Source organism: Salvelinus alpinus, chromosome 7 (assembly GCF_045679555.1).
Source record: "Salvelinus alpinus chromosome 7, SLU_Salpinus.1, whole genome shotgun sequence".
NCBI classification, from domain to species: domain Eukaryota; kingdom Metazoa; phylum Chordata; class Actinopteri; order Salmoniformes; family Salmonidae; genus Salvelinus; species Salvelinus alpinus.
In genome coordinates this window covers 9,257,564-9,278,908 of record NC_092092.1, presented here as the reverse complement: position 1 = coordinate 9,278,908, position 21,345 = coordinate 9,257,564, and the positions used below count along the sequence as shown (strand labels likewise).

Below are 21,345 nucleotides of genomic sequence, written 5' to 3'. Positions count from 1 at the left end.
GGTACACCTACAATTGACTCGAATGAGGTCAATTAGCCTATCAGAAGCTTTTAAAGCCATGACATCATTTTCTGGAATTTTCCAAGCTGTTTAAAGGCACAGTCAACGTAGTGTATGTAAACTTCTGACCCTGTAAGGGCTGTCGCTCTCCTCATCCTCGGACGAGGAGAGGAGAGAAAGATCAGTGGACCAATACGCAGCATTCGGGAAATAAGCCATCTTTTATTTAACACGATGGCAACACGAAAACAAACACTTTCAAAATTACAAAAACAAGAAAACGACGTAGACGAAAAAACCTGAACATGAACTTACATAACTAACGTAAAACTCACGGACAGGAACAGACTACATCAAAACGAAACGAACAACCAAACAGTCCCGTATGGTACATACATTCGACGACACAGGAGACAATCACCCACAAACAAACAGTGAGAACACCCTACCTAAATATGACTCTTAATTAGAGGAGAACGCAAAACACCTGCCTCTAATTAAGAGCCATACCAGGCAACCACAACCAACATAGAAACAGATAACATAGACTGCCCACCCAAAACACATGCCCTGACCTAAACACATACAAAAACAACATAAAACATGTCAGGACCGTTACAGAACCCCCCCCTCAAGGTGCGAACGCCGGGCGCACCAGCACAAAGTCCAGGGGAGGGTCTGGGTGGGCAGTTGACCACGGTGGTGGCTCCGGCTCTGGACGCTGTCCCCACACCACCATAGTCACTCCCCGCTTCTGTCTTCCCCTCCCAATGACCACCCTAAAACTAACATCCCCTAAATGAACGGCCAGCACCGGGAGAAGGGGCAGCACCGGGACAAGGGGCAGCACCGGGACAAGGGGCAGCACCGGGACAAGGGGCAGCACCGGGACAAGGGGCAGCACCGGGACAAGGGGCAGCACCGGGACAAGGGGCAGCACCGGGACAAGGGGCAGCACCGGGACAAGGGGCAGCACCGGGACAAGGGGCAGCACCGGGACAAGGGGCAGCACCGGGACAAGGGGCAGCACCGGGACAAGGGGCAGCACCGGGACAAGGGGCAGCACCGGGATAAGGGGCAGCACCGGGACAAGGGGCAGCACCGGGATAAGGGGTAGCACCGGGATAAGGGGCAGCACCGGGACAAGGGGCAGCACCGGGATAAGGGGTAGCACCGGGACAAGGGGCAGGTCCCGGCTGAGGGACTCTGGCAGATCCTGGCTGAGGGACTCTGGCAGATCCTGGCTGAGGGACTCTGGCAGATCCTGGCTGAGGGACTCTGGCAGATCCTGGCTGAGGGACTCTGGCAGATCCTGGCTGAGGGACTCTGGCAGGTCCTGGCTGAGGGACTCTGGCAGGTCCTGGCTGAGGGACTCTGGCAGGTCCTGGCTGAGGGACTCTGGCAGGTCCTGGCTGAGGGACTCTGGCAGGTCCTGGCTGAGGGACTCTGGCAGGTCCTGGCTGGACGGCTCTGGCAGGTCCTGGCTGGACGGCTCTGGCAGGTCCTGGCTGGACGGCTCTGGCAGGTCCTGGCTGGACGGCTCTGGCAGGTCCTGGCTGGACGGCTCTGGCAGGTCCTGGCTGGACGGCTCTGGCAGGTCCTGGCTGGACGGCTCTGGCAGGTCATGGCAGGACGGCTCTGGCAGGTCATGGCAGGACGGCTCTGGCAGGTCATGGCAGGACGGCTCTGGCAGGTCATGGCAGGACGGCTCTGGCAGGTCATGGCAGGACGGCTCTGGCTGGTCATGGCAGGACGGCTCTGGCTGGTCATGGCAGGACGGCTCTGGCTGGTCATGGCAGGACGGCTCTGTAGGGAGGAGAAGGAGAGACAGCCTGGTGCGTGGTCTAGGCACTGGCTGCGCTGGAGAGGAGGAAACAGCTGGAGAGAGAACCCGGAGAGACAGCCTGGTACGGGGGGCTGCCACCGGAGGACTGGTACATGGAGGTGGCACCGGGTATACCGGACCGTGAAGGAGGACACGTGCTCTTGAGCACCGAGCCTCCCCAACCTTACCAGGTTGAATGGTCCCCGTAGCCCTGCCAGTGCGGCGAGGTGGAATAGCCCGCACTGGGCTATGCAGGCGAACCGGGGACACCACCTGCAAGGCTGGTGCCATGTACGCCGGCCCGAGGAGACGTACTGGAGACCAGATACGTTGGGCCGGCTTCATGGCACTCGGCTCGATGCCCAACTTAGCCCTCCCAGTGCAGCAAGGTGGAATAGCCCGCACTGGGCTAAGCACGCGTACTGGGGACACCGTGCGCTTTACCGCATAACACGGTGTCTTACCAGTACGACGCCTTCTACCTCCACGGTAAGCACGGGGAGTTGGCTCGGGTATCCTACCCGGCTTTGCCACACTCCTCGTGTGCCCCCCCCCAAGAAATTTTTGGGTCTGACTCACGGGCTCCCAACCGCGTCGACGCGCTGCCTCCTCATACCAGCGCCTCTCAGCCTTCGCTGCTTCCAACTCCTCCTTGGGACGGCGATATTCCCCTGGCTGAGCCCAAGGTCCTCTACCATCCAGGATCTCCTCCCAAGTCCAGGAGTCCTTGTTGCTCAGTTGAGCTTTCCCTTGCCGCTTGGTCTTAGCGTGGTGGGTGATTCTGTAAGGGCTGTCGCTCTCCTCATCCTCGGACGAGGAGAGGAGAGAAAGATCAGTGGACCAATACGCAGCATTCGGGAAATAAGCCATCTTTTATTTAACACGATGGCAACACGAAAACAAACACTTTCAAAATTACAAAAACAAGAAAACGACGTAGACGAAAAAACCTGAACATGAACTTACATAACTAACGTAAAACTCACGGACAGGAACAGACTACATCAAAACGAAACGAACAACCAAACAGTCCCGTATGGTACATACATTCGACGACACAGGAGACAATCACCCACAAACAAACAGTGAGAACACCCTACCTAAATATGACTCTTAATTAGAGGAGAACGCAAAACACCTGCCTCTAATTAAGAGCCATACCAGGCAACCACAACCAACATAGAAACAGATAACATAGACTGCCCACCCAAAACACATGCCCTGACCTAAACACATACAAAAACAACATAAAACAGGTCAGGACCGTTACAGACCCACTGAAATTGTGAATTATAAGTGAAATAATCTGTCTGCAAACAATTGTTGGAAAACTTACTTGTGTCATGCACGAAGTAGATGTCCTACCCGACTTGCCAAAACTATAGTTTGTTAACAAGACATTTGTGGAGTGGTTGAAAAAAGAGTTTTAATGACTCCAACTTAAGTGTATGTAAACTTCCGACTTCAACTGTATATAGCATAACACTGATATGTTATTTAACATATAATGACTCTAAAATGTTTCACTAAATAAACATGTGAAGACTGTTTTTGGACCACTCACATTTGACATTTCACATGTGAGCATGTGTTTTTGAAACACTTCTCGTGTAATTCACATATTCAAATGTGCAATTCCATGTGCTATCACGGTTCAGTGAAAACATGACCCCTCGTGGGATTTGAACTCACAACCTCTGGATCTGAGGTATGCTGTGGTGTTGCGCTGGCAGCTGTTTGTTCAGCTGCAATTGCTAATAACCCATCCATAACCACCCAACTAGGCCTATATGTGATAACGTGGAAATCTGAGGCCTGCACTGACGCTAACCCGCAAATATAGAAAGTGCCTTGTAGGCCACAGTCAGAGACTGCAGAACCATTTTTTTGACAAGGGGTGCAGGATTTTCTTGTTGTCTGATATAGATAAAGTTCTGCTTTTAATATCCGACATTTAGGTAAGCTATTTGTTTAACTTTTATATAATTAGAAACACGCAGCTTCTCTTCTGTCGTTATATGCTGCCCAGAATATTGTAATGAATTGATAGAATGAATGATTCAGTCTAGCTGACATCGGTAAAGTTCTCTGTCATCTTTGGTTCTTCACGGAGCAACAACGTTTAGGTACTGGCAGTGGCGACCCGTCATTCAGGCCAGGTATAGGCCAGGTATAACTAAGCTTGTGGGGACACACAATTCAGTCCCATTCAATACCCTATTTTCCCTAACCCCTAAACCTAACCCTAACTGAGTCTTAACTCTAACCCTAAAACTAACCCTAAATCTAATTCTAACCTTAACCCTAAACCCCCTAGAAATAGCATTTGACCTTGTAGGGACCAAATGTACCCAGTTGTTCACATTTGTGTTTGTTTACTATTTTTGTGGCCGTTACTGGTCCCAACAAGTATAGTTAAACACGTCCACACACACACATACATACACACACATTTCACCAACTGACCCTGTATTTTCCCTTTCCCTCTCACGCTCTCTTTCTCTCTCTGTCTGTCTCTCTGTCCCTCTGTCTCTGTCTCTCCATCTGTCTCTCATCCCTCCCTGCCTCCCTCTCTCTCCAGGACATCTCGGCCTACCAGAGGCGTAGCCAGCATCGCCTGACCCCAGGTCTGTACCTGGGTTACCTGAAGCTCAGCAGCTCTGTAGACCAGATCAGAGTGCTGGTGCCACAGAGGATGCCCAACATGCTGTGCCATGCGAGGGTACGAGACAACGCCAATGTCTCCAGGTGAGGACACACCACAGCAAGACCTTTAAGGTTTTCATTTTCAATACATTTGAACATAAAATGTCTAAAAACAAGTTTTCACTTTGTCATTATGGTGTATTGTTTGTAGATGGATTAAAAAAGAAATGGGTTTGATAATGCTGTATTGTGCTGTGTACCCGTAGGTCTGTTTTCGGTATGTCTGTCTGTCTGCCTGTCTGTATTGTAGGTGGTAGTAGGGTTGGCCTGTCTGTATTGTAGGTGGTAGTAGGGTTGGCCTGTCTGTATTGTAGGTGGTAGTAGGGTTGGCCTGTCTGTATTGTAGGTGGTAGTAGGGTTGGCCTGTCTGTATTGTAGGTGGTAATAGGGTTGGCCTGTCTGTATTGTAGGTGGTAATAGGGTTGGCCTGTCTGTATTGTAGGTGGTAGTGGGGTTGGCCTGTCTGTATTGTAGGTGGTAGTAGGGTTGGCCTGTCTGTATTGTAGGTGGTAGTAGGGTTGGCCTGTCTGTATTGTAGGTGGTACTAGGGTTGGCCTGTCTGTATTGTAGGTGGTAGTAGGGTTGGCCTGTCTGTATTGTAGGTGGTAGTAGGGTTGGCCTGTCTGTATTGTAGGTGGTAATAGGGTTGGCCTGTCTGTATTGTAGGTGGTAGTAGGGTTGGCCTGTCTGTATTGTAGGTGGTAGTAGGGTTGGCCTGTCTGTATTGTAGGTGGTAGTAGGGTTGGCCTGTCTGTATTGTAGGTGGTAGTAGGGTTGGTCTGTCTGTATTGTAGGTGGTAATAGGGTTGGCCTGTCTGTATTGTAGGTGGTAGTGGGGTTGGCCTGTCTGTATTGTAGGTGGTAATAGGGTTGGCCTGTCTGTATTGTAGGTGGTAGTAGGGTTGGCCTGTCTGTATTGTAGGTGGTAGTAGGGTTGGCCTGTCTGTATTGTAGGTGGTAGTAGGGTTGGCCTGTCTGTACTGTAGGTGGTAATAGGGTTGGCCTGTCTGTATTGTAGGTGGTAGTAGGGTTGGCCTGTCTGTATTGTAGGTGGTAATAGGGTTGGCCTGTCTGTATTGTAGGTGGTAATAGGGTTGGCCTGTCTGTATTGTAGGTGGTAATAGGGTTGGCCTGTCTGTATTGTAGGTGGTAGTGGGGTTGGCCTGTCTGTATTGTAGGTGGTAGTAGGGTTGGCCTGTCTGTATTGTAGGTGGTAATAGGGTTGGCCTGTCTGTATTGTAGGTGGTAGTAGGGTTGGCCTGTCTGTATTGTAGGTGGTAGTAGGGTTGGCCTGTCTGTATTGTAGGTGGTATTAGGGTTGGCCTGTCTGTATTGTAGGTGGTAGTAGGGTTGGCCTGTCTGTATTGTAGGTGGTAATAGGGTTGGCCTGTCTGTATTGTAGGTGGTAGTAGGGTTGGCCTGTCTGTATTGTAGGTGGTAGTAGGGTTGGCCTGTCTGTATTGTAGGTGGTACTAGGGTTGGCCTGTCTGTATTGTAGGTGGTAGTAGGGTTGGCCTGTCTGTATTGTAGGTGGTAGTAGGGTTGGTCTGTCTGTATTGTAGGTGGTAGTGGGGTTGGCCTGTCTGTATTGTAGGTGGTAGTGGGGTTGGCCTGTCTGTATTGTAGGTGGTAGTAGGGTTGGCCTGTCTGTATTGTAGGTGGTAATAGGGTTGGCCTGTCTGTATTGTAGGTGGTAGTGGGGTTGGCCTGTCTGTATTGTAGGTGGTAGTAGGGTTGGCCTGTCTGTATTGTAGGTGGTAATAGGGTTGGCCTGTCTGTATTGTAGGTGGTAGTAGGGTTGGCCTGTCTGTATTGTAGGTGGTAGTAGGGTTGGCCTGTCTGTATTGTAGGTGGTAATAGGGTTGGCCTGTCTGTATTGTAGGTGGTAATAGGGTTGGCCTGTCTGTATTGTAGGTGGTAATAGGGTTGGCCTGTCTGTATTGTAGGTGGTAGTGGGGTTGGCCTGTCTGTATTGTAGGTGGTAGTAGGGTTGGCCTGTCTGTATTGTAGGTGGTAATAGGGTTGGCCTGTCTGTATTGTAGGTGGTAGTAGGGTTGGCCTGTCTGTATTGTAGGTGGTAGTAGGGTTGGCCTGTCTGTATTGTAGGTGGTAATAGGGTTGGCCTGTCTGTATTGTAGGTGGTAGTGGGGTTGGCCTGTCTGTATTGTAGGTGGTAGTAGGGTTGGCCTGTCTGTATTGTAGGTGGTAGTAGGGTTGGCCTGTCTGTATTGTAGGTGGTACTAGGGTTGGCCTGTCTGTATTGTAGGTGGTAGTAGGGTTGGCCTGTCTGTATTGTAGGTGGTAGTAGGGTTGGCCTGTCTGTATTGTAGGTGGTAATAGGGTTGGCCTGTCTGTATTGTAGGTGGTAGTAGGGTTGGCCTGTCTGTATTGTAGGTGGTAGTAGGGTTGGCCTGTCTGTATTGTAGGTGGTAGTAGGGTTGGCCTGTCTGTATTGTAGGTGGTAGTAGGGTTGGTCTGTCTGTATTGTAGGTGGTAATAGGGTTGGCCTGTCTGTATTGTAGGTGGTAGTGGGGTTGGCCTGTCTGTATTGTAGGTGGTAATAGGGTTGGCCTGTCTGTATTGTAGGTGGTAGTAGGGTTGGCCTGTCTGTATTGTAGGTGGTAGTAGGGTTGGCCTGTCTGTATTGTAGGTGGTAGTAGGGTTGGCCTGTCTGTACTGTAGGTGGTAATAGGGTTGGCCTGTCTGTATTGTAGGTGGTAGTAGGGTTGGCCTGTCTGTATTGTAGGTGGTAATAGGGTTGGCCTGTCTGTATTGTAGGTGGTAATAGGGTTGGCCTGTCTGTATTGTAGGTGGTAATAGGGTTGGCCTGTCTGTATTGTAGGTGGTAGTGGGGTTGGCCTGTCTGTATTGTAGGTGGTAGTAGGGTTGGCCTGTCTGTATTGTAGGTGGTAATAGGGTTGGCCTGTCTGTATTGTAGGTGGTAGTAGGGTTGGCCTGTCTGTATTGTAGGTGGTAGTAGGGTTGGCCTGTCTGTATTGTAGGTGGTATTAGGGTTGGCCTGTCTGTATTGTAGGTGGTAGTAGGGTTGGCCTGTCTGTATTGTAGGTGGTATTAGGGTTGGCCTGTCTGTATTGTAGGTGGTAGTAGGGTTGGCCTGTCTGTATTGTAGGTGGTAGTAGGGTTGGCCTGTCTGTATTGTAGGTGGTACTAGGGTTGGCCTGTCTGTATTGTAGGTGGTAGTAGGGTTGGCCTGTCTGTATTGTAGGTGGTAGTAGGGTTGGTCTGTCTGTATTGTAGGTGGTAGTGGGGTTGGCCTGTCTGTATTGTAGGTGGTAGTGGGGTTGGCCTGTCTGTATTGTAGGTGGTAGTAGGGTTGGCCTGTCTGTATTGTAGGTGGTAATAGGGTTGGCCTGTCTGTATTGTAGGTGGTAGTGGGGTTGGCCTGTCTGTATTGTAGGTGGTAGTAGGGTTGGCCTGTCTGTATTGTAGGTGGTAATAGGGTTGGCCTGTCTGTATTGTAGGTGGTAGTAGGGTTGGCCTGTCTGTATTGTAGGTGGTAGTAGGGTTGGCCTGTCTGTATTGTAGGTGGTATTAGGGTTGGCCTGTCTGTATTGTAGGTGGTAGTAGGGTTGGCCTGTCTGTATTGTAGGTGGTACTAGGGTTGGCCTGTCTGTATTGTAGGTAGTAGTAGGGTTGGCCTGTCTGTATTGTAGGTGGTAGTAGGGTTGGTCTGTCTGTATTGTAGGTGGTAGTAGGGTTGGCCTGTCTGTATTGTAGGTGGTAGTAGGGTTGGTCTGTCTGTATTGTAGGTGGTAATATGGTTGGCCTGTCTGTATTTTAGGTGGTAGTAGGGTTGGCCTGTCTGTATTGTAGGTGGTAATAGGGTTGGCCTGTCTGTAATAGGTTGTAATAGGGTTGGTCTGTCTGTATTGTAGGTGGTAATAGGGTTGGTCTGTCTGTATTGTAGGTGGTAATAGGGTTGGCCTGTCTGTATTGTAGGTGGTAGTAGGGTTGGTCTGTCTGTATTGTAGGTGGTAGTAGGGTTGGTCTGTCTGTATTGTAGGTGGTAATAGGGTTGGCCTGTCTATATTGTAGGTGGTAGTAGGGTTGGCCTGTCTGTATTGTAGGTGGTAGTAGGGTTGGCCTGTCTGTATTGTAGGTGGTAGTAGGGTTGGCCTGTCTGTATTGTAGGTGGTAATAGGGTTGGCCTGTCTGTATTGTAGGTGGTAGTAGGGTTGGCCTGTCTGTATTGTAGGTGGTAATAGGGTTGGCCTGTCTGTATTGTAGGTGGTAGTAGGGTTGGCCTGTCTGTATTGTAGGTGGTAATAGGGTTGGCCTGTCTGTATTGTAGGTGGTAGTGGGGTTGGCCTGTCTGTATTGTAGGTGGTAGTAGGGTTGGCCTGTCTATATTGTAGGTGGTAATAGGGTTGGCCTGTCTGTATTGTAGGTGGTAGTAGGGTTGGCCTGTCTGTATTGTAGGTGGTAGTAGGGTTGGCCTGTCTGTATTGTAGGTGGTAGTAGGGTTGGCCTGTCTGTATTGTAGGTGGTAGTAGGGTTGGCCTGTCTGTATTGTAGGTGGTAGTAGGGTTGGCCTGTCTGTAATAGGTTGTAATCGTTTTAGGACTTGGCATCTTAACAGGTGTTGTTAGAACATTTGACATGCTCTGGAACTTTGACGACTACTAGGTCTTTTTTAACTCTCCTGCTTTGGACGTGTAGTTCATACATACAGAATGACTGTCTTAAATTAGCCTGCATTATAGGGCAGCCTCCTAGCAATTTGAGTTCTAGCCAATGAGCTTCAGCCCCTTCCCATTTGAGTGATAGCTAGCAAGAGGCACACAGAGCAGAGCGAGAGATAGAGAAAGCAGTGACGTGGTGCACATATCTGCACATTTGTGGTGTTGAACGCAATTTTTAGGGAACAATTTTGTCTCGTGAGCGCTACTTTTAGAGCTACTGTACTGGCTAAGAAGTATACAAAAATACTGGAACATATCTTTAACTCAGAGGAATGCCAGTTTTCTGTTTACACCTCTGATGTTGTCAGCTAACATTCACCGCATTACACACATTCTCTACTGGGACACTAATCTACCTACAATATAATGTTACATTGACTGTGTGTGTGTGTGTGTGTGTGTGTGTGTGTGTGTGTGTGTGTGTGTGTGTGTGTGTGTGTGTGTGTGTGTGTGTGTGTGTGTGTGTGTGTGTGTGTGTGTGTGTGTGTGTGTGTGTGTGTGTGTGTGTGTGTGTGTGTGTGTGTGTGTGTGTGTGTGTGTGTGTGTGTGTGTGTGAGTAATATCAGATCTGATTTCTATGGGTCTGGACTTGGAGGAATGGGTTGAAGTATGTGTGTAATGCTCCTTGGTTACAGCCAGAGTTCCTGGGCGCTAGTCAGCTGTGCTGCAGTCCTAGATCCTAGATATATTGGAAAGTTTTATTTAAGTCAGGAACAAAGGGAAACGTTGGACAGAGTTTTTACCCAGAAAAACACTGCAGTCGGACAGACTTTCTTCTCATTCCATCTCTCTTATCTTTCGCTCTCTGTCTTCAATTCAATTCAATATTGACTTTATTGAGATGGCAAGTTAAATTACTTTCATTGTCAAAGTCTTCTCTGTCTGTATTTGCTCTCTTTCTGTCTCTCTCCCCTCCATCTTTCTCTCTCTCTCTCTCTCTCTCTCTCTCTCTCTCTCTCTCTCTCTCTCTCTCTCTCTCTCTCTCTCTCTCTCTCTCTCTCTCTCGCTCTGTCTCTCTCTTTCGCTCTCTCTCATGTTAATGTGTGAGACAGAGAGACAGGCATTAAATGGGCAGCAGTGTGTATTTTAATCTGACAGTAGATAATCATGCTACAGACACTGTGCCAAAGCCTCAAGTATTTTCATGCACATATTCTGAAAATATTTTGGGAGCTTTGGCTGTTGACAGATGTAGAGAAACTGGAGAGTGTTGTGACCATGGTCAGATGAGGAGAGAGGAGAGAGAAAGGGATTTTGGTATTTTTGGTATTTAGGATCCTCATTAGCTGTTGCAAAAGCAGCAGCTACTCTTCCTGGGGTCCACACAAAACATCAAACATGACATAATACAGAACATTACAACAAGGACAGAACTACATGTTTTATTTTTAAAGGCGTACGTATCCTACTGTCACGCCCTGACCTTAGAGAGCCTTTTTTATTCTCTATTTGGTTAGGTCAGGGTGTGACTTGGGTGGGCAAATCTATGTTTCTATTTCTTTGTTGGCGTAGTATGGTTCCCAATCAGAGGCAGCTGTTTATCGTTGTCAATGATTGGGGATCATACTTAGGCAGCCCTTTTTCCCACCTTAGATTGTGGGATCTTGTCTATGGATAGTTGCATGTCAGCACTATTATTTAGCTTCTCGTTTCGTTTGGTATTTTGTTGTTTTTGTTCGGTGTTCATTTAATAAAGGAAAATGTACGCCTATCACACTGCACCTTGGTCCGATCCATCTTTCAACGAGCGTGACACCTACATATCAATCCACACACACAATATATCCAGGTCAAATAGGGGAGAGGCGTTGTGCCGTGAGGTGTTGCTTTATCTGTTTTTTTAAACCAGGTTTGCTGTTTATTTGAGCAATATGAGATGGAACGGCGTTCCATGCAATAATGGCTCTATATAATACTGTATGCTTTCTTGAATTTGTTTTTTGGGGGACTGTGAAATGACCCCTGGTGGCATGTCTGGTGGGGTAAGTGTGTGTGTCAGAGCTGTGTGTAAGTTGACTATGCAAACAATGGGCTTTTCAACACATTAACAGATTTGATACAAAATATTGTGCAGTAATGTAATTCTTCACTGGATCAGTCTGAAGCTTTGCACACACACTGCTGCCATCTGGTGGCCAAAATCTAAATTACACCTAGACTCCTATCTGAAAGTATGGCCTTTCTCTCGCATTTCAATGATGATGAAACAAAAAAACACAGTTATTTTTGTTTGTATTATCTTTTACCAGATCTAATGTGTTATATTCTCATACATCAATTTCACATTTCCACAAACTTCAAAGTGTTTCCTTTCAAATGGTATCAAGAATATGCATATCCTTGCTACAGGCAGTTAGATACGGGGTACGATACTAAGAGGTTAATGTTTCTTATAAAAATAAGAAGTGATGCAGTCAGTCTCTCCTCAACTCTTAGCCAAGAGAGACTGACATGCATAGTATTTATATTAGCCCTTTGATTACAATGAAGAGCAATACGTGCTGCTCTGTTCTGGGCCAGCTGCAGCTTAACTAGGTATTTCCTTGCAGCACTGGACCACACGATTGGACAATAATCAAGATTAGATACAACTAGAGCCTGGTTTTTGGAGTGTGATGTTAAAAAATCAGAGCATCTCTTTATTACGGACAGACCTCTCCCCATATTTACAACCGTTGGATCTATATGTTTTGACCATGACAGTTTACAATCTAAGGTAACGCCAAGTAATTTAGTCTCCTCAACTTGTTCAACAGCCACACCATTCATTACCAGATTCAGCTGAGGTCTAGAACTTAGGGAATGATTTGTACCCTAATACAATACTCTTAGTTTTAGAGATGTTCAGGACCAGTTTATTACTGGCCAACCATTCCAAAACAGACTGCAACTCTTTGTTACGTGTTTCAGTCACTTCATTAGCTGTGGTTGCTGATGCATATATGGTTGAATCATCAGCATACATGGACACAGATGCTATGTTTAATGCCAGTGGCAGGTCATTGGTAAAAATAGAAAAGAGTAGAGGACCAAGAGAGCTGCCCAGCAGTACACCACAATTTACATGTTTGACATTAGAGAAGTTTCCATTCAAGAAAAACCTTTGAATTCTATTAGATAGATAGCTCTGAGTCCGCAATATGGCAGAGGTTGAAAAGCCATAACATATAGAGTACGTGTTTTCAACAACAGGTTATGGTCAATAATATCAAAGGCTGCACTGAAATCTAACAGTTTCTTTCAACCAATCATCAGTCATTTGTGTCAGTGCAGTACATGTTGAGTGCCCTTCTCTATAAGCACGCTGAAAGTCTGATGTTAATTTGTTTACAGAGAAATAACATTGTATTTGATCAAACACCATTTTTTCCAACAGTTTGCTAAGAGCTGGCAGCAAGCTGATACATCTGCTGTTAGAATCAGTAAAGGCCACTTTACCACTCTTGGGTGGCAGAATTACTTTGGCTTCCCTCTTGTCACATAATTTCTCAATTTGCATTAAGTCAGCCAGCCAGATGTGCAGCCAGACTTATTAGCCACTCCTTTTGGCCCATCTCGTTCAACCATACAGTTTTTAATTTCCTCGTCAATCCATGGAGCCTTAACAGTTCTAACAGTCAGGTTCTTAACAGGTCCTTGTTTATCAGTAACTGGAAGAAGCAATTTCATAAATTCATCAAGTGCAGCATCTGTATGTTCCTTATAAATCACATCAGACCAACAAATATTTTTAACAACATCCACATAAGAGTCACAGCAAAATAATTTGTATGTTACACTATTTTATACACTATTTTATACACTATTTTAGGCCCAGCTGTCCTGGATATAGCCACTATATTGTGATCACTGCATCCAATGGGTACGGATACAGCTTTAGAACAAAGTTCTACAGTATTAGTTAAAAGGAGATCAATACATGTGGATGATTTTGTTCCTGTAATGTTTGTAAAGACCCTGGTAGGTTGATTAATAACCTGAACCAGGTTACAGGCACTTGTTACAGTGAGAAGCTTCCTCTTGAGCGGACAGCTTGATGAAAACCAGTCAATATTCAGGTCACCAAGAAAGTAGACCTCTCTGTATACACTATCAAGCATTTCACACATATTATATAGATACTGACTGTTAGTACTTGGTGGCCCATAGCAACACCCCAAAATAAAAGGCTTTAGATGTGCCAGGTGAACCTGCAACCACAACACTTCAATAACACTTGACATAAGATCTTCTCTAAGCATTACAGCAATATGCTCTGAATATATACAGCAACACCTCCCCCATAAGCATTTCTGTCTCTTCTATAGATGTTATATCCTTGTATTGCTACTGCTTGTATCATCAAAATAATTATCTAAGTGAGTCTCAGAAATGGCTAATATATTAATCTTATCTGATGTTAGCAAGTTATTGATTTCATGAGAGAGAAAGGAGAGAGAGAGGGAGGAGGGGAGAGGAGAGAACAGTATGAGAGGATAGAGGTGAAATAGAGAGATGTTGAGTTTCTCTCTACAGGTGAAACAGAGTTGTGTGTGTGTGTGTGTGTGTGTGTGTGTGTGTGTGTGTGTGTGTGTGTGTGTGTGTGTGTGTGTGTGTGTGTGTGTGTGTGTGTGTGTGTGTGTGTGTGTGTGTGTGTGTGTGTGTGTGTGTGTGTGTGTGTGTGTGTGTGTGTGTGTGTGTGTGTGTGTGTGTTGTGTAAATGAGTTGTTTGTTGACATTGGTCTGAGGTGGAAGAGGTGACCTCAGTGGTTGGCTGGACACAGGGAGTATTATAAGGCACACACACACTGGGACAGTTACACTGAAGCACACACACACAGACACACACACACATACACATTCACACACATGTTCTCAGTTTCAGGTGAAGAGGGATATAGACAGGCAGACATACAGTCACTGATTCTGGCAAAGAAGAGTACACACACACACACACTCACTCACACACACACACCCGTCCAGGGGCAGTAGAAGAGGTAATTTACTAAGTATTTCCACAGATCGGACCACAGAGCACAACAGGGGTCCGAGGCAGAGCCCACGCACAGGGTCATTCCCTGGAACAAACAACGTTCCATACACACACACACACACACACACACACACACACACACACACACACACACACACACACACACACACACACACACACACACACACACACACACACACACACACACACACACACACACACACACACACATATACACACACATATACACACACACACACACACACATACACACACACACACACACCGACCGATGGAGACATAGTGACACAGACTATTTGTGCGTGGTATCAGCAGCATCAGCCTTCAGAGTGTAAGGCCATTACGATGATGTCACTAGTCTGCTGCTAGTTCAGGGCCGAGACACTGAACCATCACAACAACTAAGAGTCTGTCATCTTATTCCTGCTAACATTAAGTGTTTTTCTTCTCACTCGCTTTCTCTCTCAAACTCCCCTCTTTCTCTTTTTCTCCCTCTGTCTCTGTCTCTCTCTCTCTCTCAGGGAGGAGTGGGACTGGCTGCAGAGGCTGTCAAACATAGAGGATGGAGAGAAGGAGAGAACGGAGGGAGAGAGGGAGGGAGTGGATCAAACGACAGACAGTAACACACCATTGCTCTACTACGAGCTACAGACTGCCCTCAAGGCCCTGCTGAAACTCATCAACCTACCTCTGCACCAGGTACACAATCACACACTCACACACACACTCACACACCCTAATATGTCTCTACAGTAGTAATAATAACTTAATTTGTATTGCGCTTTACAATACAAGTTACAAATTGTTTTGCATTATAAAATAAAATAAAGAAACATAGACAGGAGAACAATGACAGATCTTTCATCTTGTCGCCTCGGTTACTAGACCAACGCTCCAACCGCTAGGCTGCCTGCAGTGAAGTCATACATTAAAAGCCTCTTTATAAAAGTGTGTTTTCAGCAGGGATTTAAAAAGAGGCACTGTATCTGCGAGCCTGATCTCCTCTGGCAGACCGTTCCAATCTCTAGGGGCCCTAATGACAAATGCCCGGTCTCCTTCAGTTTTCAACCTAGACTTTGGAACGGTTAGCAGTGCCCTGCCAGAGGATCTCAGGCTGTGTCCTGACTCGTAGGGAGATGAAAGGTCAGAGATATAGCATGGGGCTAAAACAAGCCTTAAACGTGATTAATAACATTTTCAAATCTATTCTATTCTGACTGGTAGCCAGTGTAGAGAAGCTAGAATAGGTGTGATATGGTTCCATTTTCTGGTGCCAGTAGCTCAGGCGCAGACAGGTAAAAGCCATCTCTCATCAGGCGCTGACAGGAGCCATATTGGATGGTTGATGGTCCGGACTTTCGCGTCAATGAATAGTTGATGTTTCTTTTTTATCTTCTCTCTACCGCTGAACACTCTGCTCTTTGCTCAGAGTTGTTAACAACACAAATCAGCTTCCCCAGGCGCCCCGTTTTAAAGCCATCTATCTCCCTGAGTGTCTCACTGGCTGTGTCCCAAAATGGCACCCATTTCCCGATAAAGAGCACTACTTTGGACCAGAGATCTGTGGGCCCTGGTCACAAGTAGTGCACCACACATAGCTTGCTTCAGCTCTCTACTTCTGACGTTCCTAAACAACTGAACATATTTATTTTCTCACAAAAAATGGACGTACAGAATGTCTATAACATTTTTTCACTGACAGAATGTTCTATCTGGGACCAGAATGATTGTAGAGCTGAAATGTTGCTTTGCTGAGTCATACCAAATGTGTTCTGAAATCTGTTGTGAATGTGTTGTACTGGTATGAAAATTGTATAACTGTCTTAATTTTGCTGGACCCCAGGAAGAGTAGCTGCTGCCTTGGCAGAAACTAATGGGGATCCATAATAAACCCCAGGAAGAGTAGCTGCTGCCTTGGCAGGAACTAATGGGGATCCATAATAAACCCCAGGAAGAGTAGCTGCTGCCTTGGCAGAAACTAATGGGGATCCATAATAAACCCCAGGAAGAGTAGCTGCTGCCTTGGCAGGAACTAATGGGGATCCATAATAAACCCCAGGAAGAGTAGCAGCTGCCTTGGCAGGAACTAATGGGGGTCCATAATAAACCCCAGGAAGAGTAGCTGCTGCCTTGGCAGAAACTAATGGGGATCCATAATAAACCCCAGGAAGAGTAGCTGCTGCCTTGGCAGAAACTAATGGGGATCCATAATAAACCCCAGGAAGAGTAGGTGCTTGCCTTGACAGGAACTAATGGGGATCCATAATTAACCCCAGGAAGAGTAGCTGCTGCCTTGGCAGAAACTAATGGGGATCCATAATAAACCCCAGGAAGAGTAGCTGCTGCCTTGGCAGGAACTAATGGGGATCCATAATAAACCCCAGGAAGAGTAGCTGCTGCCTTGGCAGAAACTAATGGGGATCCATAATAAACCCCAGGAAGAGTAGCTGCTGCCTTGGCAGGAACTAATGGGGATCCATAATAAACCCCAGGAAGAGTAGCAGCTGCCTTGGCAGGAACTAATGGGGGTCCATAATAAACCCCAGGAAGAGTAGCTGCTGCCTTGGCAGAAACTAATGGGGGTCCATAATAAACCCCAGGAAGAGTAGCTGCTGCCTTGGCAGAAACTAATGGGGATCCATAATAAACCCCAGGAAGAGTAGCTGCTGCCTTGGCAGAAACTAATGGGGATCCATAATAAACCCCAGGAAGAGTAGCTGCTGCCTTGACAGGAACTCATGGGGATCCATAATAAACCCCAGGAAGAGTAGCTGCTGCCTTGGCAGGAACTAATGGGGATCCATAATAAACCCCAGGAAGAGTAGCTGCTGCCTTGGCAGGAACTAATGGGGATCCATAATAAACCCCAGGAAGAGTAGCTGCTGCCTTGGCAGGAACTAATGGGGATCCATAATAAACCCCAGGAAGAGTAGCTGCTGCCTTGGCAGAAACTAATGGGGGTCCATAATAAACTCCAGGAAGAGTAGCTGCTGCCTTGGCAGAAACTAATGGGGATCCATAATAAACCCCAGGAAGAGTAGCTGCTGCCTTGGCTGAAACTAATGGGGATCCATAATAAACCCCAGGAAGAGTAGCTGCTGCCTTGGCAGGAACTAATGGGGATCCATAATAAACCCCAGGAAGAGTAGCTGCTGCCTTGGCAGAAACTAATGGGGATCCATAATAAACCCCAGGAAGAGTAGCTGCTGCCTTGGCAGGAACTAATGGGGATCCATAATAAACCCCAGGAAGAGTAGCTGCTGCCTTGGCAGGAACTAATGGGGATCCATAATAAACCCCAGGAAGAGTAGCAGCTGCCTTGGCAGGAACTAATGGGGGTCCATAATAAACCCCAAGAAGAGTAGCTGCTGCCTTGGCAGAAACTAATGGGGGTCCATAATAAACCCCTGGAAGAGTAGCTGCTGCCTTGGCAGAAACTAATGGGGATCCATAATAAACCCCAGGAAGAGTAGCTGCTGCCTTGACAGGAACTAATGGGGATCCATAATAAACCCCAGGAAAAGTAGCTGCTGCCTTGGCAGAAACTAATGGGGATCCATAATAAACCCCAGGAAGAGTAGCTGCTGCCTTGACAGGAACTAATGGGGATCCATAATAAACCCCAGGAAGAGTAGCTGCTGCCTTGGCAGGAACTAATGGGGATCCATAATAAACCCCAGGAAGAGTAGCTGCTGCCTTGGCAGAAACTAATGGGGATCCATAATAAACCCCAGGAAGAGTAGCTGCTGCCTTGGCAGGAACTAATGGGGATCCATAATAAACCCCAGGAAGAGTAGCAGCTGCCTTGGCAGGAACTAATGGGGGTCCATAATAAACCCCAGGAAGAGTAGCTGCTGCCTTGGCAGAAACTAATGGGGGTCCATAATAAACCCCTGGAAGAGTAGCTGCTGCCTTGGCAGAAACTAATGGGGATCCATAATAAACCCCAGGAAGAGTAGGTGCTTGCCTTGACAGGAACTAATGGGGATCCATAATTAACCCCAGGAAGAGTAGCTGCTGCCTTGGCAGAAACTAATGGGGATCCATAATAAACCCCAGGAAGAGTAGCTGCTGCCTTGGCAGGAACTAATGGGGATCCATAATAAACCCCAGGAAGAGTAGCTGCTGCCTTGGCAGAAACTAATGGGGATCCATAATAAACCCCAGGAAGAGTAGCTGCTGCCTTGGCAGGAACTAATGGGGATCCATAATAAACCCCAGGAAGAGTAGCAGCTGCCTTGGCAGGAACTAATGGGGGTCCATAATAAACCCCAGGAAGAGTAGCTGCTGCCTTGGCAGAAACTAATGGGGGTCCATAATAAACCCCTGGAAGAGTAGCTGCTGCCTTGGCAGAAACTAATGGGGATCCATAATAAACCCCAGGAAGAGTAGCTGCTGCCTTGGCAGAAACTAATGGGGATCCATAATAAACCCAGGAAGAGTAGCTGCTGCCTTGACAGGAACTCATGGGGATCCATAATAAACCCCAGGAAGAGTAGCTGCTGCCTTGGCAGGAACTAATGGGGATCCATAATAAACCCCAGGAAGAGTAGCTGCTGCCTTGGCAGGAACTAATGGGGATCCATAATAAACCCCAGGAAGAGTAGCTGCTGCCTTGGCAGGAACTAATGGAGATCCATAATAAACCCCAGGAAGAGTAGCTGCTGCCTTGGCAGAAACTAATGGGGGTCCATAATAAACCCCAGGAAGAGTAGCTGCTGCCTTGGCAGAAACTAATGGGGATCCATAATAAACCCCAGGAAGAGTAGCTGCTGCCTTGGCTGAAACTAATGGGGATCCATAATAAACCCCAGGAAGAGTAGCTGCTGCCTTGGCAGGAACTAATGGGGATCCATAATAAACCCCAGGAAGAGTAGCTGCTGCCTTGGCAGAAACTAATGGGGATCCATAATAAACCCCAGGAAGAGTAGCTGCTGCCTTGGCAGGAACTAATGGGGATCCATAATAAACCCCAGGAAGAGTAGCTGCTGCCTTGGCAGGAACTAATGGGGATCCATAATAAACCCCAGGAAGAGTAGCAGCTGCCTTGGCAGGAACTAATGGGGGTCCATAATAAACCCCAAGAAGAGTAGCTGCTGCCTTGGCAGAAACTAATGGGGGTCCATAATAAACCCCTGGAAGAGTAGCTGCTGCCTTGGCAGAAACTAATGGGGATCCATAATAAACCCCAGGAAGAGTAGCTGCTGCCTTGACAGGAACTAATGGGGATCCATAATAAACCCCAGGAAAAGTAGCTGCTGCCTTGGCAGAAACTAATGGGGATCCATAATAAACCCCAGGAAGAGTAGCTGCTGCCTTGACAGGAACTAATGGGGATCCATAATAAACCCCAGGAAGAGTAGCTGCTGCCTTGGCAGGAACTAATGGGGATCCATAATAAACCCCAGGAAGAGTAGCTGCTGCCTTGGCAGGAACTAATGGGGATCCATAATAAACCCCAGGAAGAGTAGCTGCTGCCTTGGCAGGAACTAATGGGGATCCATAATAAACCCCAGGAAGAGTAGCTGCTGCCTTGGCAGAAACTAATGGGGGTCCATAATAAACCCCAGGAAGAGTAGCTGCTGCCTTGGCAGAAACTAATGGGGATCCATAATAAACCCCAGGAAGAGTAGCTGCTGCCTTGGCAGAAACTAATGGGGATCCATAATAAACCCCAGGAAGAGTAGCTGCTGCCTTGGCAGGAACTAATGGGGATCCATAATAAACCCCAGGAAGAGTAGCTGCTGCCTTGGCAGAAACTAATGGGGATCCATAATAAACCCCAGGAATAGTAGCTGCTGCCTTGGCAGGAACTAATGGGGATCCATAATAAACCCCAGGAAGAGTAGCTGCTGCCTTGGCAGAAACTAATGGGGATCCATAATAAACCCCAGGAAGAGTAGCAGCTGCCTTGGCAGGAACTAATGGGGGTCCATAATAAACCCCAGGAAGAGTAGCTGCTGCCTTGGCAGAAACTAATGGGGGTCCATAATAAACCCCTGGAAGAGTAGCTGCTGCCTTGGCAGAAACTAATGGGGATCCATAATAAACCCCAGGAAGAGTAGCTGCTGCCTTGACAGGAACTAATGGGGATCCATAATAAACCCCAGGAAAAGTAGCTGCTGCCTTGGCAGAAACTAATGGGGATCCATAATAAACCCCAGGAAGAGTAGCTGCTGCCTTGACAGGAACTAATGGGGATCCATAATAAACCCCAGGAAGAGTAGCTGCTGCCTTGGCAGGAACTAATGGGGATCCATAATAAACCCCAGGAAGAGTAGCTGCTGCCTTGGCAGAAACTAATGGGGATCCATAATAAACCCCAGGAAGAGTAGCTGCTGCCTTGGCAGAAACTAATGGGGATCCATAATAAACCCCAGGAAGAGTAGCTGCTGCCTTGGCAGGAACTAATGGGGATCCATAATAAACCCCAGGAAGAGTAGCAGCTGCCTTGGCAGGAACTAATGGGGGTCCATAATAAACCCCTGGAAGAGTAGCTGCTGCCTTGGCAGAAACTAATGGGGATCCATAATAAACCCCAGGAAGAGTAGCTGCTGCCTTGGCAGGAACTAATGGGGATCCATAATAAACCCCAGGAAGAGTAGCTGCTGCCTTGGCAGAAACTAATGGGGATCCATAATAAACCCCAGGAAGAGTAGCTGCTGCCTTGGCAGAAACTAATGGGGATCCATAATAAACCCCAGGAAGAGTAGCTGCTGCCTTGGCAGAAACTAATGGGGATCCATAATAAACCCCAGGAAGAGTAGCTGCTGCCTTGGCAGGAACTAATGGGGATCCATAATAAACCCCAGGAAGAGTAGCAGCTGCCTTGGCAGGAACTAATGGGGGTCCATAATAAACCCCTGGAAGAGTAGCTGCTGCCTTGGCAGAAACTAATGGGGATCCATAATAAACCCCAGGAAGAGTAGCTGCTGCCTTGGCAGGAACTAATGGGGGTCCATAATAAACCCCAGGAAGAGTAGCTGCTGCCTTGGCAGAAACTAATGGGGATCCATAATAAACCCCAGGAAGAGTAGCTGCTGCCTTGGCAGAACCTAATGGGGATCCATAATAAACCCCAGGAAGAGTAGCTGCTGCCTTGGCAGAAACTAATGGGG

At 47.3% G+C, this 21,345-nt stretch overlaps 1 protein-coding gene across 1 annotated transcript in view; it reads left to right on the top strand.

The window, feature by feature from the left end:
* Window positions 1–15,264, top strand: part of LOC139580283 (ankyrin repeat and fibronectin type-III domain-containing protein 1-like) — a 58,639-nt gene extending 43,375 nt beyond the window's left edge. The window contains exons 14-16 of the mRNA XM_071408829.1: window positions 4,407–4,573; window positions 14,749–14,926; window positions 15,256–15,264. Of these exons, the coding sequence (XP_071264930.1) occupies window positions 4,407–4,573; window positions 14,749–14,926; window positions 15,256–15,264 (354 nt within the window). The remainder of the gene's footprint in view (window positions 1–4,406; window positions 4,574–14,748; window positions 14,927–15,255) is intronic.
* Window positions 15,265–21,345: the final 6,081 nt, after the last annotated feature.